The 23125-nt window shown below is 49.3% G+C and overlaps 2 protein-coding genes across 3 annotated transcripts; one reads left to right on the top strand and one right to left on the bottom strand.

Annotated features, from left to right (window-relative positions):
• Positions 1-284: 284 nt before the first annotated feature.
• Positions 285-7344, bottom strand: UBFD1 (ubiquitin family domain containing 1). Of its 2 annotated transcripts, none has more exons than XM_063143219.1 (7): positions 7260-7344; positions 6224-6508; positions 5903-6111; positions 4990-5055; positions 3132-3237; positions 2143-2225; positions 285-634 (listed from the first exon to the last, which is right to left on the bottom strand). In XM_063143219.1, exons 1-7 carry the CDS (start codon positions 7282-7284, stop codon positions 524-526), a joined length of 885 nt encoding a protein of 294 aa, XP_062999289.1. In that variant the 5' UTR covers positions 7285-7344; the 3' UTR covers positions 285-523. The 2 variants fall into 2 exon arrangements, with proteins under 2 accessions (XP_062999289.1, XP_062999290.1); XM_063143220.1 differs by having other exon boundaries at positions 7266-7299.
• A 772-nt stretch (positions 7345-8116) lies between these two features.
• Positions 8117-22581, top strand: EARS2 (glutamyl-tRNA synthetase 2, mitochondrial). The gene is made up of 10 exons (XM_063143416.1): positions 8117-8126; positions 8186-8797; positions 10284-10439; positions 12744-12933; positions 14496-14968; positions 15776-15884; positions 16384-16537; positions 19202-19332; positions 21337-21472; positions 22184-22581. Exons 1-10 carry the CDS (start codon positions 8117-8119, stop codon positions 22265-22267), a joined length of 2055 nt encoding a protein of 684 aa, XP_062999486.1. The 3' UTR covers positions 22268-22581.
• The last annotated feature ends 544 nt before the right edge of the window (positions 22582-23125 follow it).

Genomic DNA, 23125 nt, shown 5'->3' with positions numbered 1-23125 from the left:
GCTACAAGGAAACTGAAGGACCAGGGTGATATGGCTTATGAAATCCCAAGTTTGCATACTGTTTAAAAGCTTCCTTTTAATATTAAAAGGAGAGAAACCAATTTCTCAAAACTCCCAGTCACAAGTGCAGAGCTCAAATCATAATGCTTGTAGATGATTATGAACAAATCTGTCTCTTGTCCAAATCATGTAGAAAATCCAGTGGTGCATCAGCGTTTTCCTTGCAGAAACTAAAAACCAGAAGAGCTACACTTGGCAGAGTTAAAGTGTATTACACACAGTGGTTTGTGAATTAAGATTTATTGATTTCCATTGTATTTTGCTTTTTAAATATGGTTGAAGCTGGCTGCAGAACAAGGGCTGCTGCACTTTTTAAGTTAAAAATAAACTAATGGCGAGAGTCCCCACCTCTGGCGTCCTCCCAGGCCTCTTTGAGATCGTATTGATTAAGACGTTCCAGGACAACCCACGTACAGGCCTCTCCCAGCAGTGTCAGTCTCCAGTGCCAGAGGTGAGCGTGCCTTCAAAAATACTGCCACTTCCCCAGCACCGTGTCCTTGATCGCATCAACGTATTGAGTAGGGACCCAATAGACCCAGTAGTAAGAGGCTTCTGTAGGACCCAGCTGGAAGGCCTGGAAAATGCAGGAGAAGAACAGGAGGCTCAGGGTTAAGATGCTCAAGTGATGGCAAAGCTTGTTCAATGCAGACACACTGGCTTCAGCGGCAGCAGCACTTCGCCACGTGTAACACGTGCCATTGCCTTTCATCTAATACTTGCCATTCATCTGGCATTTTAGGGTACTGAAAGAATTTCAGCAACTTTTAAGCAATCCAGTGATGGAGGCATTTATTAATAAAGATTAAGGTCTTTATCTGGGGATAGATAAGGTTGCTGAGGCTAAGAATGGCTTGCCTCAGGGAATCTAGCCAATTCATGGTAGAGGTGAGATCTGATCCAGGGACTTCTATTACTGACTACGGATTTTGGGCAAACTAGGATTTGGGCTTGCCCTTCCAACTGGGACTGCAAACCATAGCCTGAAGCTGGTTTCCAATCCTGGTTTGGAGGGCAAAAGCAAGTCACACTTTGCTCATTTGGAGGCAATGGCACACTATGGTTTGCACTAAAGGAGGAGCCACTAACTGACCTATGAGGGGAGGGAGCGTGCGAACAAACGCCTCATTCCTTCTTTAGTGCCAAACCATCCTTTGGCATTATGTACGGACCAGCTGATTGCCACAGAGTCAAAAGCATTCTGAGACAACATTCTAGCCACAGTCCCCACGCCCACGGACGAGATCACACGGCGAGGCGCAAGGACCAAGTGGAGGGTTTTGCCCACAATGCTACAAATCCACAGTGGGAAATGTTAACAATGCCAAGAGGCCCTCAACGGTGCAACTGTTTCCTGCAAAAGGAGCCTCCAACTCAGGGGAAGGGAAAAGTGAAAGCAAAGTGGTTTGGGACATGAGTTAACTACCAAGAGGAGATAAGAAGGGATGTAACAGCGAAGTAACAGAAAAGCCTTGAAAAATCATTAGCCTCAACTCTGCAACTGGTTTGTAACTTCTATTTTACTGTATTTTAACATGCACGCTGCTTTGGTGGCCTCTGGGACAAAAAGCAGCAAATAATAACCACAAAATCAAATTTACTGCAATGCCTGCACCAACACCCATTTCAGTTTAACCCCTGCTTATTGCTCTATCTGTGGCCCAGTTCTCTTTCAGGGAGAAGTTAGAGAAGAAACATTGAACTCTGCTCAAAAAAGGAAATGAATCCCTACATCTAAATGGTTTACATGAACACTGCACAAGTAGAGCAATGCCCATGCTGTTCTGGCCACTGGAAGGAGAAATCCTTCTCTAGTAAGGTGGTGATGGTGGGGACCTCTACGGAGGACGCGAACCTCCCTTTAGGCTAAAAAGCAGCGAACGTGCTCCAACCCTTGAAGGGTGCTGTGTAAAGGGTGCAGGAGAAAGGCTGCCCTCTTGAATAACCTCTAATACTGGCTGCTTTTGTTCATTGGAATGGAGCCTTATTCTTCTTTCAACCCCCTGGCTCACATATGCAGCATTTTTTTGGACAACAGCATTTACTGAGAGTTGACTGTGACAGCTGCTGGTGAAAGTCCCTTACCATCATGTGATAATCCTCATGTCCTTCAATAGGTTCGCTCACCACATTCTTGATAGATCCCATAGGCAATTTTTCTGTTCTTTCTATGGTGAAATACAAAATGTCAGTTTAGGCAGGTTGATGTCTCACATCCTCCCACCTAAGCTTCTTCTTCACATCCAGAACGGCAAAGGACAGCACCAATGTGGCTCCAAAGCAGACCCAACCCCATGCGCCCTTTAAGTGTTCTCCACGTAAGGCAATTCTTGCGATGGGTTTTTAAAAAATCATAACTTTCCACCAGAGACAGAAAAAACCCTAAAGCTGTAGTCCTAAAGTTCTTGATTTACCAGTAAATGGCGCTCGTGTGGCCTTTCAAACACGTGGGCAATGTGTGGCCCTTCAATTGTTTTGGCCCACATTTGCCATCTGCCCAAGCTGGCAGAGTTGGTGGCTTATACTCTCCTAATAACATCAGTGGACATGAAGTTGCTCACTGTAGCTAAGTCACAACTACTGTGATCTTTGCAATTATCATTACTGACGATGAAAATTATTTATTTAATTTATATGTTTATATTGCTTAGTATATTAAATATTCAACCAGAAAAAACAGGACAGCCAAATGCACTCAGCCACCAATGTTTTGGCTCTCCAAGCTTCTCACAAATTTTGACTTACTTCCAACATAATTCATAAACCACAACAGAACACAAACTGCAGGTTCAGTTACAGGGAAATGGTGTTTGGCAGCTCTTACAGGGGGAGACAACTTATGGTCCTCCAGGTGTATGGGCCTAAAACTCCCATCAGCCCTAGACCACAGAGCCAATGCTGAGGGATTATGGGATTGAAAGCCAAAACATCTGGAGGGCCACGTGTTGCCCACCTCTGCAGTCTATAAGGTCAGAAACATTCAGCGACCTGGAAGGGGTCACCCAGCATCCATTTCGCCCGACCCATTCAACCACTTTAAAGATCAAAGGGCATACTACTCTTTGAATATCCACCTTTAGTGCCAATCCAGAGCTGATCTTGTTCAAGTTTAAAGGTGAGCCGCACTTTTCCACCTGATTTGTTGTACATGCCCGATAAAGGAACAGTTGGCAGGCGCTCCTGAAGAGGTAAAGGAGAGAGGCTTTCTGTGAGGAAGGTTCGAAAAGCTGCCCTCTTCTACAGCAGATCATGGAAAAGAAGTAATTTCCAGAGAGTAGCCATGTTATGTCTGCGGCAGCAAAACCAACAAAGAGTCTTGTGGCACTCAAACACTAACAAATTTGTTATTGTCTAAGCTTTTGTGGACACTGTCAATTTCATCAGATTTTTGAAAGGGCAGATTTATATACATTATTTGTTTTAAATTTATATTGTTGTGTGTTTAAATCTGCCATTTTGAGGTTAACACTTCATGCATCTGAGGAAGTGGACAGTATCCACAAGAATCTATGCCAAAATAAATATCCTAGTATCCTATTTAGAGAGGGCATCATCACAGAAGCTGTGGGTGGGTATGGAAGTTATGGGGAAAGATTCATTGAAGATTGAACAGATTTTGTTTGGAGGGAAAAATATAAAAGATTTGAAACTGGCAAATAACTCCTTTTTATATGCTACTTTAAAGATTGAAAAAAATCAGAAAAAATGAAAAATAAATCAATTTTGAAAATATCCCCATTGCTTCCATTCTTATTGCATCCAAATTTAACCTCTATACATAAACAAGAGCAATAAGCAAAATGGAAAGAAAAAGGATTTTACAAAATGAGAAAATTCTATGAAAATAAAAAAAAACTTACTCTCGCAAAATTAGAATAGAAGCACCAGCAAGTGCACTGATTGTTCTATTACAAATCCTGTAGTAAGATAAAGTTCGACCAGAAACATGACAAAATTTGAAGTTTTGTTATTGGGACACATAGTTAATACAAAAGGGTTGATTTCGAAAATGTATCCACAAATTATTGAAATAGACACAAATATGGCAGATTGACTGAAAATATGAAAAAATAATATAGGGATACCAATAGAGCAAAAGGCAAAAGGGATAAAGTATGGGTGACACAACAAAGGAAAACTGCATCAGTAACTCTCAGAGAGAACACATTGAAATGGTTACACAGATGGTATATCTTGCCAGTACAATTGGCAAGAATCGCCAACTCAAACAATACAAAATGTTGGAAAAACTGCAACCAGCAAGTGTTACATATGCGGTGGACATATCCTATTATGTCACAGCTTTGGAACACCTTATTTCCAGAAATGGCAAATATTACAAAACAAACCATACATGTGACACCAGTGTTGGCCTTATTAATGATATGGGAAAAAGAAAATGCAAAAGTGACACATAAGGAATTAATTAAGTTGACGCTGATGGCTGCCCAAAGACTCATAGCCAAAAGTTGGAAAACTGCAGAACTTCTAATGTTGAAATCATGGTATATGGAATGTCAAATAGCCATGGCAGAAAGTCAAAACATCTGACCTTTATCAAATATGGCTGGATTTTAATCTATATACTGATCAGGGACATACACAGCAATGTACGTCAAAACCTTTCTTCAAGATTATGGAAAAGAGACTAAATGGAAGTTTGATATAGAAAAGAATTATAAAGAAACATCTAAGCAGCCCACAGATTCCACATATATTTTGGTCTGTAAAGCAAAGTGAAAAATATGGGTAGAGGTTAAATGTACTACTCTCTGTCAGTAAGTTGATTTAAATTCTTTTTATTTATTTACTTTTTATTTTATTTTTCATTCCTATGGGTGAATTTGTTTTGGAAAATTAGTAACATTATTTATTTAATAAATAAATTAGTCTTTAACATGCCACAAGACTCTTGTCCATCTATTCACTTACTTGGACACCCTTGACAGAAGACATCACATCTTCAGGTTTTCCTTTATCCAACACTTTTCTGTGTTGCTGTAATAAAGCAGAAATCAAAAGTCTCTGAAGTATGATACAAGCCTAGGAAGACTTTCCCTTCTGCCCACCTGACAACATCTTAACGAAGAAGTTTACAGATTTCAAGAAACATACTCCCCAATGAAAACTTATGTAATTATGTCTCAGTCATACAATCCAAATCACAAATATGCAGCAATTTAGAAGATTCATATATAACCTATAAATGCCTCTTCTAGATAATGCAAGCTATGCACACTTTCCGTAACGCTTTGGTTCTTATTATACAAAAATTCTAGAGCGTAACCATTAGAAATAGTAACCTAGGATACAAACTGGAAACAAGTTAGGATGACCACAACAGAGCACCAATGAGAAGGGGGGAAATCTAAATGCAATAGTTTAGAAATAACTTTGATCAAGGACAGAAAACAAGTAAGACTGCAAATTAAGGGAAGCATGAGAATGTTTCCCAAAAATCCCACCTCAAAATGTGTTAGCAGTTACTAAAGGAATCAAAAGTCACATTGAACAGGACTACTCAAAGGACAGTAAAATTTGACTGTAAAATGTTATTTATTGTTAAATTATAGTCACTAGACTACAGGTTCTGCTGAAGTTAAAAGAAGAAAGTGTCCAAATGCTGAATATATCTAACAGTTTCCCCATTTCTAAGAACTGAAATAACAGTGATCTCTACCACAGAGCTGTTGCAGGAACGATCAAGATAAGGTGCTTTAAGTTAACTCGTCCCTGGAGTGCGTGAGCTCGCAAGGGCCTGCCTACGAAGAGGCAGATGGTGAAAAATGGTTCATTTAACCTGGGAAATCAGACCACATTATACAGGCTGGCAGCTGCAATTGACCTTTTGTCTGCAGAGGGGCTCCTTTTTGGTCTCTTCTGATTTCACTTCCTGCTGAGTGGAATCTTTTGGTGTGTTTACTGCCAAGACATCGTTGATAGTTGAGCCAACCACCATTATTTTTGCTCCACTGATTATTTTGATTTCTCGTAAAGTTTTCTCCTCTGGTAGAAGTCCTTTGAACATGACCTTTTGCATTGCAGGTGGAAGGCCTAGTAAATAGGGAATCAACAGGGAAGACTTAATGCCGGAATTTCTTCCAAAGGCGATGGGAAGCTCAAGTGGCAGAATTACCTCTCCAAAAAACCCCACAGAAACCCTCACCTGTGAGTGAGTGGATTTTCTGCTTCAAGTCAGCCACTGTGCTATCCAGAGGGAACTTCAAGTCATATTTAGTTTTGTTCCAGATAATTTTTAGCTCAACCAGCTCTTTCTCCATCTCAGAATCACCGCCGTTGCTGACAGAAGCCTGGGAATCAGGTGGATGATCGCTTTGGGGTTCATCTACCTCCAAAGGTTTCTCAGCTGAAAGGGAGTCATGTTTACTATCATCCCTACAGCCCAGTGGTGGATTCTGGGCTTCGGCATCCATGCTGGTGTCATCTGAGTCTGCGAAGGAGAGAACAAAGGAGAATCGTAACCAGAGCAGCGGCGGGATCTGCAGCCACTTGCAAAACGCCCTTCTAACACAGGCCTCAGCCAGCACTGAAGCCAAGCCGGCAGGAAGCCCTCCGCCACCGGCGCCCAGCAGAAAGGGCGGCCCTTTCCTGCCCTTCTGCTGACCCGGCCTTTTCCCTCCCTAGCACGAGAACGGGCCTGCTGGATCAGGCCGAAGGTCCAGCGCTGGGGTCACGCGGCGGCCCATCAGCTGCCCGGGGGAAGCCCGCGAGCAGGTCGCGGCGCAAAGCTGCCTCCGGCCCACGTCCCCGCCAGGACTAGCAGCCACAGGAGCCTTCTCCTGCGGGAAGGTCTCCTGCCAACGGGCACCAGCTCGCGCCCCTCTCGGCTCTGCCGTCCGGGGCTGCCCGAGACGCAGCGGGTCCGACGGGCCTCTCGCTCCGGCCGGGACGCAGGGACGCCAGGACCCGGCAGTGGAAGCCCCTCCGCCCGCCCGCCCGCTCCGGAGGCAACGCGCCAGAGCACGAAGCAGGCGCTGCCTCGCCCGGGAGCGACTCCGGCGCCAGCCACGAGCGCAGCGAGCCGGGGAAGAGCCGCCAGCCCCCGCGGAGCAGCAGCAGCAGCAGGAGGACGAGGCCCGGCCAGACTGGCTCCCCCCCCCCCCCGGGGCTGCTCGCCTGCCTGCCTGCCTGCCTGCCTGCTCGCTCCCCCCCTCCGCCGCCGCCGCCGCTCCCGCTCTCACGCGCACCGGGGGAGGCGGAGGCCATGATGATTGTGTACAAGCCGCCCGCGGGGGGTGCTGGGAAAAGCGCCCAGCGCCCCCGATTGGCCCTAGCAGGCAGTCGTAGCCCGCCCCTTCCGCCCATGGGGGAGGGACGAGGGCAGGCCGCGATCCTGAGCGCCCTGCGCGCGCAGGCAGCGCGGCCCCGGATCGGGCCCGAAGCGCGCTGACCCCCGGCGACCAGTGCCTTCCCAGCGGCGCGCGGCTTCCCTCGGTCCGAGGCCTGAGCCGGGGCCGCCAGCGCCAGAAGCCCCTCCGCCCCGACCTGTGCGGGGGGTGGCGGGTTGCGCTTCCTCCCCCCGCACGAGCCCTTCGGCGCCCTGCCCGCGGATGCCGCTCGGCCCTTGCCCCGAGAGCGGCAGGATCGCAGGGGCCGGGGGCGCAGGCACTGTTCGCGCCCCCTCCCCCCCCCCCCCCGAGCCCGGGCTGGAGTCGGGGGTCTGCGCCCGGGCGGCCAGGAGAGCACCTCGCGAACCGCGCGCCCGGCTCTCCTCTGGAAGACGCGGCTGGCTGGCTGGCAATGCCGGCAGCTGCCGGGCTTCCCTCTGCGCGGGCCCCCGACGCGTCGGCGAGCCCCGGCTAGCGGCCGGGCAGACGGTGCCGGCGCTGAGGCGGCTTCCGCAGGCGCAGGTGGGAGCAGCTCGGCCGGCCTGCTGTGCCCGTGCCCGCTGGCCGGGATGGGAGCCGCGGCGCTTGGAAGGAGACCGAGAAGAAGGGAGGCGCAGGGCACGCGACTTCCTGCCGAGACCTTCAACAAGAAATGCCATCCCTGTGTGCACGTCCCGTTTTGATGCAACGCCTCACGTTTATTTACAATAATGAAAACGGGTGCGCAGGCTCCCCCGCCCCCGACGGCCCTCGTTGATCCTTGTTCGTGCTGAACCAAGCGGGTGCGCGTGCGCGGCCTGAGCTGCCTCGACGGGCGCTGGGCGTGCGGGCGGGCGAAGCTCGGGGCGTGTCGGCCGAAAGCGCTCCGCCGGGGCGGGGCCCACGCCGCCCGTGGGCTCGGAAGAGCTGGGCCAGAAGTGCCGGCCAGGCCCCGCAGCCCTGCGTCCGGGCGCTCGCAGCCTCCTCCTCTTCCCTGCGCGAAAGCGGCGCTTCCTGCCCCGCCAAGGCGTCTGCGCGACCCTGGTCTCCCGGCGTGAGCGCGGAGCCCCGGAGGGCTTTTGAGCAGCGGGCAGCAGAGAGGCGCGCCGGGCTCCAGCCACGGCGAGGAGGCGGCGGTGGCGTTGGCGGCGCTGCAGGGGGCCCGTGGCTCGCCTCCTGCCTCCTCCCTCTGCCTGAAGCAGAGCCTGGCCGCGAGCGGCGCCTTCAAGGCTGCCCGCCCCTCGCTCCGGCCGGGCGGGGCGGCGGCTTCCGAGCCTCTCGCGCCGTGGCGGCGTCTATGGGTCCGGGCGCGGCGGCGGCGGCGGTCTCCGTGCTGCGGGGCGCGGCTCGAGGGCCCGTGCCGGGCGCTGGGAGGCGCGCGGTGCGCGTGAGGTTCGCTCCCAGCCCCACAGGTAAGGGCAGCGAGGGCCGGCGCCGCGCCGGGGGCCCCAGGGAAACGGGCGGCCCGCCCGCTTCGGAGCCCCTCGGCTTCGTGCGGCGCGGAAAGCGCTCCGGGCGCCCGCCTGCCCGCCCGCCCGAGCAAGACGCTCTTTCCGCGCAGCTTTGGCCTGCAAGCGGCGGGCGGCGCCGCTCCATCACCCCGGAGGCGGAACTGCCCTCCGCGGCAAAGCCCCGGTGGCGGGAGCCGCGCACGAGTCCCGCGAAGCGGCGCAGGAGCTGGGGCTGGCTGAGCGAAGGGAGGAAGGGGCCGGCCGGCCGGGGGGCTTCCGGATCTCAGCCCCCAGGGAAGCCCCTGCCTGGCTCAGAAGCGGCCTCGCGCCCTTGAAGCGCTGCGTGGCCCCTCTGCGCTTCCGCCTCTGCTGAGCCAGCCTTGGCTTGGTCGGCTGGTGAAAAGCGGGACGGAGGCCTTGGCCGGCCCACCGGGAGCCACCAGCTTGCGTTGCCCGCCTGACGCCCCCCACCCCAAAGGGTCCCACTTGCCAAGTGAAATGACCGGCTCACGAATGTCCGGTCCAGATTCAGTATCTGTTGACCTTCATAACCACCCTAACAAGGTGCTGCTACTATGTCAATTTTATGATTAGGGAGCTAATGCTGAGAGACGGGTGGGGGATCTTGGCCAAGGTCTCCCAATCGAGCTCATTTCATTCTCATTCCACTGATTCCATTTCTATGCCACCCAAGAGCCAGAGCTCTAGCTGGTTAATATTATACATAGTATAAAAGCCGTTTACAGACAAACATATGAATAGACACCTATCTAAGCAATTTTAAACCATCAACAATAAGAAAAATCCAGGACCGTATCATATGCTGCCAAATGCCCGAGAGTACAGGAGTAACCTGGTGCCAAAAAGATATCAATGTGAGATAATTCCATGATTGGGGGCCACCACTGAGACCCCCCCCCCCCCGTTGCCATTTTCCGAGCCTCCCTCAGGGGAGGCACCCAAAGGACAGCCTTAGACAATAAGTGTAGGTTCACGCCAGCATGATTGAAGAGCCTTGATTCCAGGCCAAAGTTGAAGATGCACATAGCATAAGAATTGCTTGGGGAGATGGCTCATACCAAAGGTCCACCTGTCGCTGTTGCCTTCGAGAACGGCCCAGTAGAGAAGCTCACAAAGATGTGGTGAAACCTTTTGCCAATGGGCAGGAGGCGGCCCTTTGAACAGGGCAGTCCTGACGTGGCTCTAACACATTTTGAAACATCAACCAAGATAGTGGCTTCCCTTACCTCTGGGGGCCCTGCAAAAGTTTTGTCTGTGCAGAAGCTTCTGCCAGTCAGTTCAGTCTGTTTCCTCACTTCAAACCATGCATAATAAACATGGAAGGAGCTCGGAAGGATTTTGTTCCCAGCTACAGCGGTTAATCGCAGCTGATGAGAGGGCCAGGATTGTGCCTCATGCATCTTCTCCCTTTCTCCGTGCTTTACAGGATTTCTGCACCTGGGCGGCCTGCGGACTGCTTTGTACAACTATGTTTTTGCCAAGAAACATGAAGGCAGCTTTATCCTGAGGCTAGAGGATACAGACCAAAGCCGTGTGGTGCCTGGAGCTGCAGAAGACATAGAAAACATGCTGGAATGGGCAGGTAATTGGAAGCTGCCACATCCAGAGTCTGTATTGCCAACACTGGCTGGTAGCAGCTCTCCATCGGTTCAGGCAGGAGTTTTTCCTGCCCTGCTTTCTAATGGATCAGGAACTGCCAGAGGCAAAATAATGTGTGGAGCTGCACCCCCTGCCAGATTTCTTCAGGGCAGTGCTGCTAGATCACCAATGTGAAGTTGCATGCCAGAGCCTTCTCACTCCTGGTTTTTGAACAAAGCCATCGTGCAGGAGAAGAGAGAGGAAACAGCCCCATCTTTGCCTACACTTCTCCAAAATGTATTTTCCCAACAGCACTATAAGATGCAGGAAAGGGTAGCCAAAACAATCGGGGCTGAAGCAACACCCCTGTGTGGAAAACGTACAATGTTTGGGGCTCTTTTAGGGTTTTTTTTAAAAAAGGTGAGTAAAGAGATGCGTGATAGAGGTGCACTAGATTATGCACACTGTGAAGGTTTTCTCCCTCGTAATAATAATAGGACCTGGGGCCTCCAATGAAGATCAGTAGTAGGAGATTCAGGACAGATAAAAAGATGTAGTTCTTCACAGAGTACGGAGTTAAACTATGGAATTCAGTACCACAAAGTGTAGCGATGGCACATTTATATTCTGTATATGTGAACTTAGAAATTTCCCCCCAATGTGCATCGCTTTACACTGCCTACATTTAACTGCATTTGCCATTTTACTGCCCATTCACCCAGTTTGGAAAGTTCTATTTGGAGCTCAGTAATCCCTTTTTATTTTTACCACTTTAAATAACTTGGTGTCATCAGCAAACATAGCCACCTCATTATTAGCCCCTAAGTCTAGATAATTTATGGGCAAGTTAAACAGCTTTTGTTCCAATATAGATTCTTGGGGGACCCCACAGTTTATATCTCTCTATTGGGCGAATTGGCCTTTTATTCCTGCTCTCTATTCTTTAACAAGTATCCATAAGAGGACTAAGTTTGCTCAGGAGTCTTTGGTGATGGATGTTAAAAGCCTTTGGAAGTTGTAGTGAGTTTGTTAGTGAGCAGAAATATGGACTTCACAGAGTTCCAAAATGCTGGAAAGAGACCTGTATAGCCTAACACAGTGAATAGATTTTAGCAGGCTTTAGCTGACAAGAGGAGGCCTCATTCCCCGGATGAGCCTCTCATAGCTATGTCACCCTTTTCTCATAGAGCTGGTAGGTTTTCACTCCTAACCAAGCTCTAGAAAGGCAATTAGTTTCCCAAGCTAAGTTGCTTTCAGAACCTGCAAGAGGGAGCCCCCCTGCTCCTTCCGAGAGGGGGGAGGGATGAGGCCTGTCAGCTCCTGAGAGGGAGGGAGGCATTAAGCAGAGGAGCCTATAAGATCCAGTCTACAGGCTTTGTGCTTTGATCTTGTTTCAGGGGGCAATGTGCATGTTCGGCCTGGAGAACCTCTGTGTCTCAAGGGATGGCTTCCTTCTATTGTGGGAGCCCCGATAGACACCCAGCTGGAAGGAGGTGCTAACTTTCTTTGCATGTATATATTCTGCATCCATTTTCTATTAGTAAACTCATCTTTTTGCACAAGTGGCTTGTTTCATTTTGATAACCAAATTGATGACTTGGTCCTGGCAGAAACGGAACCCAGTTCTAACACAGAAGTCCAAGTAAACCACAGGAGAGGAGAACTTCAGGGATTCCAGGGGCCACTTTCCAGCCCCTGGACCCCACTGTGTCCTGCATTTAGCTTGAAACCTATGCTTTTCTTGCAGGGTTGCACAATTGCATTTACCCACGTCATTGGTGTCAATGTGCCCCATGACTGTGCCTTCCGGAGACCCTTATTCTCTGTGACAACAGAGGAGCTGTCAGCCTGGGAGTGGATGCTGCTGTCATGTCCTCAGAGGCCTCATCTGCAATTCTCTCATCTCCACGTCAGTCACCTTGGCCTGAAGGGATCGCAGTTGTTCCCTGAGAGCCAAGAGCCCATTGCACCAAGAACACACCATAGCTTCTGTCCAGCTCTGGTTAGCTTCCTCCCCCCTGCAGGCTTTCCCCCATCATAACTGCTTTTTGCTTAATAGGGTTGCTTATTTGCAGGGATTTGTAAGATCAAAAATGAAGTGACTGCCGTTTTGCTAAACCTGCACAGGTGCTTAACTCTCCTGCTGGCTTAATACCTTGATGCTTCGTGGCTTGGTTTAGTTGCTCTGCCAGTTGGGGCTCCCCTCGTGGATGGCTCTGTTTTGTCAGGGATTTGGACCATACTATTGGCTCCTTGATCCTTCTGGCTTGCTCTCCATTGCTGCTTGAATGATTTCTTTCTTCTGCAGGCATCCCGCCTGATGAGAGTCCTCGCCAAGGTGGTCCCGCTGCCCCGTACCGACAGTCTCAGCGCCTCAACCTGTATAGGGAAGCCGTAGAATTGCTTCTCGAGAGGGGTTCTGCTTACCCGTGTTTTTGCACCCCTCAGCGTCTGGAGCTGCTGAAGAAGGAAGCGCTGCGGAGCCAGCAGCCGCCACGGTGAGCGTCCGCCTGTGATTGGAACGGGTGTCCTTGTGGCGTGGCTGGGCATGTGGGCTTCACATCTGGGCCTGAAGAGCTCCGGCAGCATTGTTCAAAACCTCACTGTCTTGGACGGACTTGCTGCCCAGTTTGGGGAGGGGGGTCAGCAGGCTGGGCTGGGAGATGATGTGGGGCGTCCCTTGGGTGGAGGGTCTTGACTTGCTTGCATTTAGCGATTAACGACAGAGACCTCTGCGCTTGCCAAACCGAGCAGATACGTTCCAGAGTGCTGCTACTCAGCACCCCCAAGCCAAAGTACACTATTCTACTGCTTCCTTGATGCAAAGGAAACGTAACAACACCTAGTTTTAATTTAGATTTGTTGCCCTCACCTTCTTCCTGACCTTCTTTTCCCCAAATCACAAGTGCTTTTTTAAACCTCCAGCAGCCCCAAAGACTGCTGCTGAGCTCATGCTCTGGTGAAATCTAGTTGAAGATGTGTTAATTGGGCTTTGCTCCAGGGGTTTTCTCAACAATGCTTACAACAACCCTGTAAGGCAGGTCAGTATCATTATTCCCATATTGTGGCTATGAGGCTACGTCAGAGAGAAGAGGGACTTTCCTCCGCGTTAAGGTGAGATTTGAACTGGGGTCTTCCCAGTCCTAGGCTGCGCCTGACCTTTCCCAAGGCAAGGCCCAGTGAGGAGAGCAGCGGCTTGGGTGCTGCCACTTGAAAGCGTGCCCGGTGTGCCTTCCGGCAGTGGTGTCCGACGCGCTTCAGTGCAAGAGATGCTGGCAGATTTGTCGGCCCTGCGTGACCAAGGCCCCAGCTGCCCCAAGGCCCGGCCTCTTCCCTACTTCGAAGCGGGTGAGAATTGCCAGCAGATGATCCCCGTCCATCTCTGCCGCTTCAAAATAGAGAAGAAGGATGGCAATTCATTACACTGGCCAGAGGGTGGCGCCACACTCAGGGCATGTGTTCTGCGTGGGAGGGTTGAAGGCGGCATGTCTGAGGCAGATAGAGCTGGGCTACACACAGCTGTATCTGGCTACACACAGCTGTGTCTGGCTGTGATCGTAGCTGTACATTTTCCAGCTTCCAGTCATTGGGGTCAAAAAACTGTGCAAACCAATCCTTTGATTGTAGCGATTGAAAAAAGCAAGAGGTTACTTTTGAATTCTTCAATGTTTTGGTGCATGTCTAGGAACAACTTATATGACCACACTCTATGGTGTTTTGCAGTGGCAAATACCGGCCCTCGAAGTGATGGTGAAGCGCTGCTCTAGAGCTGATCCGTTGGGTTTTCATCCTGCGGGAAGTTTCACTTGCTTCTATGGGCTTGTTTTGGAGCGCTGAAGCCGTCACGGCTGTGTGTGTCTTCCTCAAATGCCGCCTCCTCTGATTCTGCTTGCTCTCTCTTCTGAGGCAATTCTGGGTTTATAAGCAAGTTCTTCTTTTCAAAGTCTTGGAACGTATTGGGAGAAACAGAAACACAACATGCAGCCCAGGCTAGCGTTTGAGGCCTTCTCTGGCCACAATTTTGGAGGTGGTCCTTCCCCCCATTTCTCTCCCTCTAAAGGTATGACAACCGGTGTCGTCATCTGAGCCCCACACAGGTGGCTGAGAAAGTATCTCAAGGTACCGACCATGTGGTGCGTTTTCGCCTGGCGGAGAGTTCTGAGCCATTTTGTGATCTGATCTACGGCTGGAAGAGGCACGTGGTGGCCAGTGTGGAAGGTGATCCGGTAATCTTGAAGAGTGATGGGTTTCCCACATACCACCTGGCGAACGTGGTAGATGACCATGTGATGGGGATCAGCCACGTCCTGCGTGGAGCTGAGTGGCTCATCTCCACCCCCAAGCACCTCCTACTCTACAGGGCCTTTGGCTGGGAGCCGCCTTGTTTTGGCCACCTCCCTTTGCTCCTGAACAAAGATGGCAGCAAGCTGTCCAAGAGGCAGGGGGACACCTTCGTGAAGCAGATTGCTCAGGAGGGCTTTTTGCCAGAAGCCCTGCTGGACCTCGTCACCCACTGCGGCTCTGGGTTTGCAGGTAACGAGGTTTTGTGAACCGCCCAGAGAGCTTCGGCTATTGGGCAGTATAAAAATGTAATAAATAAAATAAATAAATAAATAAATAAATTGTTGAGCAGAGTTACTTCTTCCACTCCTGATTTAAATTATTGATCTACCTTAGAGTCAAACTTCCCATTACGTTAATTGCGTAACATGTAGCTCAGGTGGATCAGTTTTTTACTTGAGCATGTGCATGACCGATTCAGATCGGATCCACCGTGCACTGGAAAGGCAGGATTTAAACCTTCCCCCACCGTTTGCTTTCTAAAATCCCCACCCCTGCACAAGGCTTAAAAAAGAAAGAAAGAAAGTGGTCTTTACTAGCATCTTGCTCTAAGTGGCCCACAGTGCCTCAATACTGATACCAGTAGCACGGAGCCACACTTTCGTAGCATTTTTATCCCACTCCTCAGCCAGAAAGGCTCCCAGAGCATCCCTACCATCAGTCCCTGCCCACAGTCTTACAATCTAAAAGGACACAATACACAAGGAAAACGAGATTGGGAGGGGGGAAATTAAGTAGTTTTTCAGCAGGGCAGGTGGAATGACCTTGCTTCCCCCTTCCTATCTGCCTGTGCTGCCTGCTGGAATGGCTGCTGGTGACTGGCACAGCCTCGCCTTTCTTTCCCCAGCATCCTCTCAGTTGTTCTGGGCATAGATCAAAGTGTGGGCAAAGGCAAAGGGGCCATGAATAACGTCACAGGAATTACGATGCCCGTACATTGAGAAGTGTAACGGGAATCGCAGAAGAACAAGTGCAACACCTTCTTTGTCTGTTTTGCAGAGAATCGGATGGGGAGAACGCTGAAGGAGCTGGTTGAGGAATTTGATGTGGGCGGAATCGAAAGGCACTCGGCCCTGCTGGATCTTGAGAAACTTGCTGAGTTCAACAGGTAGAGAAGATGAAGATGGTGGGGGCATGCATCTCCTGGTCAACGGTTGATCTGCAGGCCATTTTCATTTGGCGGGGCTGCATGTGCTTATAGTATCAACGCCTGGCCCAGCTCCCTGTCTTGGAGCCAGGTGCCCCTGCCCCGTTCGGGTTCTCTTCAGCCTCCTGCTTTCCTCATGGAAGCCTTGCCAGCTCCCCATCTCTTTGCAGATGGCACCACAGGGAAGACCGAGGAGGGGAAAGAGCTATTTCTGCATGTCTCTCTGGGCAGCTGGCTAATGGGTGCCAGGGGCCCAGCTCTAGGGCCAAGGAGGTGGTAGTGGTGGGGGCTTCACTGGACTTGGGACGGTCTGTAGAATGTGGCTGTCGTTGACCCTAGAGCAGCTTGTTCTCCGAGTCCTCATGCCAGACTGCTGACACTTGCGGTAGGATCTCATTTTTGTGGCTCCTTGAATGTGGCCCATTCTCTTGGCCTGCGTCTCACAAGGCCTTTTGTGCAGGATCCACCTGTCCCAGCGGATTGGGGAGGAGAGGCTGCGGCAGAAGCTGGTGGAAGAGCTGCGAGACACTGTGGAGCAGGCCTTTGGGGAGCAGCTTGTGGACAGAGAGGTCCTCGAGGCGGAGTATGTGCAGCAAGTGCTCTTGTTGAGAAGAGTAAGTCTTGCTGGCCATGAATGGCTGGGCACTTGCCAGTTTCTTCCATTTCTCAGCCAAAGCTCTCCATATCCTGAACGTTGGCACAGGTACCCAGAGGCTGCTCCATCAGTGGGCCATCAGTTATCCTTTGATAGGCTGAAGCGCTGGGCTGAAAACAGCAGAATGAGATTTAATAGGGATAAATGCCAAGTTTAACACCTAGGAAAAAGAAACCAAATGCACAATTACAAGATGGGGGATCCTTGGCTCAGCAATACTACAAACGAGAAGGATCTTGGAACTGTTATAGGTCACAAGCTGAATATGAGTCAACAGTGTGATGTGGCTGCAAAAAAAAAGAAAAAGAAAAGGAAATGCTCTTTTGGGCTGCATTAATAGAAATACACAGTTGTGTGACAAAGAAAGTACACCCTCTTGGAATTGTATGATTTTACATATCAGGACATAATAACAATCATCTGTTCCTTAGCAGGTCTAAAAATTAGGTAAATACAACCTCAAATGTACAACAACACATGACATATTACACTGTGTCATGATATATTTAACAGAAATAAAGCCAAAATGGAGAAGCCATGTGTGAAAAAGTAAGTACTCCCTTACTGCTTCCATAGGAATTAAGATGCTAAGTAGCAGACAGGTGCTGCTAATCAAATGCCCATGATTAATTGATCATCAGCAAGTATGACCATCTCTATAAAAGTCGAAGTTTTTTCAGTTTGCTGGTCTGGAGCATTCAGTTGTGTGTTAACATAATGCCAAGGAGGAAAGACATCAGCAATGATCTTAGAGAAGCAATTGCTGCTGCCCATCAATCTGGGAAGGGTTATAAGGCCATTTCCAAACAATTTAAAGTCCATCATTCTACAGTGAGAAAGATGATTCAAAAGTGGAAAACATTCAAGACAGTTGCCAATCTTCCCAGGAGAGGACGTCCCAGCAAAATCACCCCAAGGTCAGACCATGCAATGCTCAGAGAAATTGCAAAAAACCCAAGAGTTACATCTCAGACTCTACAGGCCTCAGTGAGCATGTTAAAGTTCATGACAGTACAATTAGAAAAAGACTGAACAAGTATGGTTTGTTTGGAAGGGTTGCCAGGAGAAAGCCTCTAAAATGAACGTGGCAGCACGGCTTAGGTTTGCAAAGTTGCATCTGAACAAACCACAAGACTTCTGGAATGATGTCCTTTGGACAGAGGAGACCAAAGTGGAGATGTTTGGCCATAATGCACAGCGCCACGTTTGGTGAAAACCAAACACAGCATATCAGCACAAACACCTCACACCAACTGTCAAGCACGGTGGTGGAGGGCTGATGATTTGGGCTTGTTTTGCAGCCACAGGACCTGGGAACCTTGCAGTCATTGAGTCGACCATGAACTCCTCTGTATACCAAAGTATTCTAGAGTCCAACGTGAGGCCATCTGTCTGACAGCTAAAGCTTGAACGAAATTGGGTCATGCAACAGGACAATGATCCCAAGCACACCAGCAAATCTGCAACAGAATGGCTGAAAAAGAAAAGAATCAAGGTGTTGTAATGGCCCAGTCAAAGTCCAGACCTCAACCCGATTGAAATGCTGTGGCGGGACCTTAAGAGAACTGTGCATAGACAAATGCCCTCAAACCTTAATGAACTGAAGCAACGTTGTAAAGAAGAGTGGGCCAAAATTCCTCCGCAACGATGTGAGAGACTAATAAAATCATACAGAAAATGGTTACTTCAAGTTATTGCTGCTAAAGGTGGTTCTACAAACTATTGAATCATAAGGTGTACTTACTTTTTCACACATGGTTTCTCCATTTTGGCTTTTTTTCTGTTAAATAAATCATGACACTGTGTAATATGTCATGTGTTGTTGTTCATCTGAGGTTGTATTTACCTAATTTTTAGACCTGCTAAGGAATAGATGATTGTTATTATGTCCTGATATGTAAAATCATACAATTCCAAGATGGTGTACTTTCTTTTTCACATGACTGTAGCTTCCAAATCGTGCGAGGTACTGGTTCTTTTCTGTGTGGCACTGGTTAGACTTCATCTAGAGTATTGCATCCAGTTCTGGGCACCACACTTCAAGAAGGATGCAGACAGGCTGGAGCATGTTCAGAGGAGGGCAACCAGGATGATCAGGGGTCTGGAAACAAAGCCCTATGAAGAGAGACTGAAAGAACTGGGCATGTTTAGCCTGGAGAAGAGAAGATTGAGGGGAGACATGAGAGCACTCTTCAAATACTTGAAAGGTTGTCACACAGAGGAGAGCCAGGATCTCTTCTTGATCCTCCCAGAGTGCAGGATGCGGAATAACGGGCTCAAGTTAAAGGAAGCCAGATTCCAGCTGGACATCAGGAAAAACTTCCTGACTATTAGAGATGTACGACAATGGAATCAGTTACCTAGGGAGGTTGTGGGCTCTCCCACACTAGAGGCCTTCAGGAGGCAGCTGGACAGCCCTCTGTCAGGGGTGCTTTAAGGTGGATTCTTGCAATGAGCAGGAGGTTGGACTAGATGGCCTTAGAGGCCCCTTCCAACTCAACTATTTTATGTAGGCAAGTCAGGGGCCTGCAGAATTCTTCCACTTGAGGGTGAGACTCGGGGTCCAGCGTATGATTGGTGTATTGCAGTGACTCTCTGATCCTCAGATGTCTCTCCTCCCCAGGGTCACATAAGCCGTCTGAAAGAGTTGGTGTCTCCTAAATATGCTTTCTTGTGGATCCGGCCCTCTGTGCCTCACGAGGAGCTGCAGACGATTTCAGCCAAGGCAGATGAGATAGGAAGGAAAGTCCTTGGGTAAGTTGGCCTGGATGGCTTTTGCCTTGAGGCTGGGCAGGACCTGGGCCTTGCAGTTCATCCTAGGAGGAAGAAGACACGGGCAGTCCTTGCTGGCATGCTCTAGGCATCCAGCTGTCTTTGGATGTCCCTTCGTGTGGTTGCAGCTGGTGTTCTCCACACAGGCAAACTCTTTCTTTTTCAGTGGGCCTCCCTTAAATGGTAAATGCTGGCTCTCGCCTCATGAGGCACATGCAAATGGAATACTCTCACCTGCAAAGTAGAGGTGATAAAATCACCCTGTGGTAACTTTGAACTGTGAGAATTGAGCCACAGTTTTGAGGAAAATGAGTCGTTTGAAACTTAATATGGCAAAGACTGAATTGCTTGTTTTTCCTCCTAAACCTTCTCCTCATCTCTCATTCTCTCTTACTGTCAATGATGTTACGCTTACTCCAGTCAAGGAAGCTCGTAGTCTTGGCTTTATATTTGATTCTTCGCTCTCTTTTATTCCTCATATTGAGGCAGTAGCTAAATCCTGTCGATTTTCCTGCATAATATTGCCAGGATTCGATCATTTTTGTCTGTCTCTTCTGCCAAGACTCTTGTTCATGCACTGGTTATTTCTCGGTTGGACTACTGCAACCTTCTTCTCACTGGCCTTCCTTCTTCTCACATCAGTCCGTTGGTTTCTGTTCACCACTCTGCTGCTAAGATCATCTTCTTGGCTCGCCGCTCTGACCATGTTACTCCACTTCTGAAATCTCTTCATTGGCTTCCAATTCACTTCAGAATCCAATATAAACTTCTCCTGTTGACCTACAAAGCTTTTCACTGTCTAGCTCCTTCCTATCTCTCCTCTCTCATCTCACACCATTGCCCCGCTCGTGCTCTTCGCTCCTCTGATGTCATGTTTCTCACCTGCCCAAGGGTCTCCACTTCCCTTGCTCGGCTTCGTCCATTTTCTTCGGCTGCCCCTTATGCCAGGAACGCTCTTCCAGAGCATTTGAGAACTACAAGTTCAATCGCAGCTTTTAAAGCTTAGCTAAAAACTTTTCTTTTTCCTAAAGCTTTTAAAACTTGATTTTGTTCTGACTTTTATACTGCCTGTTTGGTGCATTCTCTTCCTCTCCTTATTGCTTTATTATGATTTTATTAGAATGTAAGCCTATGCGGCAGGGTCTTGCTATTTATTGTTTTACTCTGTGCAGCACCATGTACATTAATGGTGCTATATAAATAATAATAATAATAATAATAATAATAATAATAATAATAATAATAATGATGCTTGTTCTGAAATTCAAGACCTGCACAATCCCCATAGCCTTAAAACCAAACCTTCCCCTTCCATGCCCCAAAACAGAAATGAACATGGACTGGAAAGAGCAAATGGAACTTTCTAGAGGTGGTAAATAAAGCAAAATGGAGCTGCTGTTACTGATGAACGGTGGTACCTATGGTGCATTGGATGCTGATATAGGGAATACCCGAGAGACCATCCTGAGCTGAGCCAGCAGAGGCAGGTGGTGATTCCACTACAAAACTAAGTTATCTACCTGATTCCAAGCAGGGTAGCTCTGAGGAGCAGAGGGGATGCCTCTCTCTCCAGTTTCTGAGCACTTAAACTAAAAAAAACTACCATTCCCAGGGCTCCTTGCAGGAGCTGCAGCTAGTCTGAAGTTTGCACCATATTGCTCTCTGGGTGAGCTCTGAAGTAGCTGGGGGAGAATTACCACTTCGCCAGACAGCACTTTCACTGACCAAAGCGTCATCCCATGTGAAAAGTTCTGTGGAGGTACCAGGATTTTTGTTGGAGAGTTCTCAGCACCTTCACAAAACAGCAATTCTATAAGGTTCCTTAGGGGAAGCTGTGACAGCTGAAACCCACTTAACACCCCCCCCCCCCACACACACACACCAGTCAGCTGATCTGGGCACGTGGTGTCCCTGCCTGCCTGCCCTGCCCTGCCCTGCCCTGCCCTGCCCTGCCCTGCCTGACAGCGTTTCTTTTTCCTCTCAAAGGTTGCTGGCGCAGCAGGCGGCTGCTCCAATCCCTGAGGAGCTGAGCAAAGAGCTGAAGCAGCTGCAGGGGCAGATAAGCGGCACCCAGTACAGCCACATGATGAAGCTTCTCCGCCTGGCCCTCAGCGGTCAGCAGGTGAACCTCTGTCCAGCCCTCAAATCTTTCATCCTCTGCTCTGATTGAAAGCCAGAGGCTGCTGTCCTGGATTTACAAAGGACCTTGGTATTGGCTGTTCTACTGGTTTTAATTAATTGAAAAGGTTACTCCCCAGATTTTCAGCAAACCAGTCCAAAGAGGCTTGCAAAAATAATAGCAATGGAATCAGTAGAAATGGCCATCCCTCTCAGCAAAAACCAATACATCAGCATGTGCTAAAATGGAATGGAGCCACCAAAGGCATTTAGATGGGTCTTCAACTGGCACCTAAACACGGACAACGAATTATGCCAATAGGGGTTAGCATCAGCTGGCAGTTTTAAAACAAGATTTCCTGGATTAGGCAATTTTAAAATTGGTTAATAAAAGAACAGCTCACACTGTGACAGCTGCAGTTCAGGCAAAACTTGGGTCATGGGATAGCCCAACCTCAGTTCCCCCATCTGTAAAATGTGGATAATAGTGACTTGCCTTGCTCAGGTGTGGCTGTCGCATATAGAGTGTAGCTCGCTTAGTAAATGGGATTGCTGCAGAAATGCTGAAGAGGCCCTGCAGATAAAGGGCCAGGCGAGCTCCACCTGTTCCATAGTGGAATCCTAGGAAGCCCCCCTGCCTCTGAGACCAAAGAGGAGACGTGCCCCACCCAGCACGCTGCCCTTCATGCAGTAAGCGTCTCTTTGCCTGTTTCAGGAAGGACCCAGCGTCGCTGAAATGATGGTCTCCTTGGGACCCCGGGAGGCCAGCGCTCGGATACAGAGGGCATTGTGCAGCTAGCCTGTTTTCCGGAGGAAAGAGACAAAGCGACGGACCGACCGACTGACCAACAATCCACAGCTTTGGATGGAGATGCGTCTTTTGTATGACCACTATTTCAGAGAGATGGAACTTTATACAATCTCCATTAAGGAAAGAATTCCACAACACTTAGAAAACACAGAGTGCAACACGTCCCACCAAAAGCGACAATGTTTAAAAACGTGCTCCGTAGTTTCATAGATCAGTGCTAGCCTGCCATTGACCGTAACACAGCTGTTGAGGCTGATTCAAATTTTGTGTAACGTGGCGTTAATTACAAAAGTGAAATAGTGGTTTGCTCGTAAAGTGCTGATATAGTCGGATTCCGTGCAGCCGTGGTGCCCCTGTCCTCCCGCTTGGCCTTGTGCAGGGACTGGTGGGCAATCTCAGCCTGTAGGTGAAAGGGCCAGATCCGTCTCTGGAAGTCCAGGCCCTCCAGCGAGGAGGGCGCACAAGATGCTTGGAGCCGAGACACCTGTATTTTGCTCTCTGGTAGTCAGAAAGCACACGGGGCGCAGTCTTATCGGGATTCTTGTCAGCCTCCAAACTCAGGCTGAGGGGGATCCTGTGCAGAGTGGGTGGAGCATCAGGCGATGTATGCCTCCGCTCTCCTCCCGATCTGGATTTTAGCTAGATGGGCGTTTTCGCCTGTCTAGCTGAGGCGTCCAGGAGTGGGGCGGGTGGAGGTTGGGGACAGCTCGTATCCTCACTTCCCCAGCCCCCTTTCCTTTATCCCTGGGGTCACCGTTGTGACACTGGAGAGGCAACTGGTGTGGTGCTCTTCACGCGAGCTCTGAGCACTGGTCTCTCACCGTGGATTCAGGAAGCTGAAGTATC

This window comes from Elgaria multicarinata, chromosome 17, assembly GCF_023053635.1.
Source record: "Elgaria multicarinata webbii isolate HBS135686 ecotype San Diego chromosome 17, rElgMul1.1.pri, whole genome shotgun sequence".
In the NCBI taxonomy this organism is placed as follows: domain Eukaryota; kingdom Metazoa; phylum Chordata; class Lepidosauria; order Squamata; family Anguidae; genus Elgaria; species Elgaria multicarinata.
The sequence above is the reverse complement of the archived record's forward strand: the minus strand, read 5'-3'. Positions and strand labels throughout refer to the sequence as shown.

What these genes read in the sequence shown, in the direction of transcription:
- UBFD1 (XM_063143219.1), bottom strand. Translation starts at nt 7,284, where the DNA reads ATGGCCTCCGCCTCCCCCGGTGCGC. An exon ending in AGCCCCTCTGCAGACAAAAG is followed by an intron (nt 5,056 to 5,902) that starts GTCAATTGCAGC and finishes GCTTTATTACAG; the next exon opens with CAACACAGAAAAGTGTTGGA. An exon ending in GCTCTGGATTGGCACTAAAG is followed by an intron (nt 2,226 to 3,131) that starts GTGGATATTCAA and finishes ATTTCACCATAG; the next exon opens with AAAGAACAGAAAAATTGCCT.
- EARS2 (XM_063143416.1), top strand. An exon ending in CGGAGCCAGCAGCCGCCACG is followed by an intron (nt 12,934 to 14,495) that starts GTGAGCGTCCGC and finishes CTCCCTCTAAAG; the next exon opens with GTATGACAACCGGTGTCGTC. An exon ending in ATAGGAAGGAAAGTCCTTGG is followed by an intron (nt 19,333 to 21,336) that starts GTAAGTTGGCCT and finishes TTCCTCTCAAAG; the next exon opens with GTTGCTGGCGCAGCAGGCGG.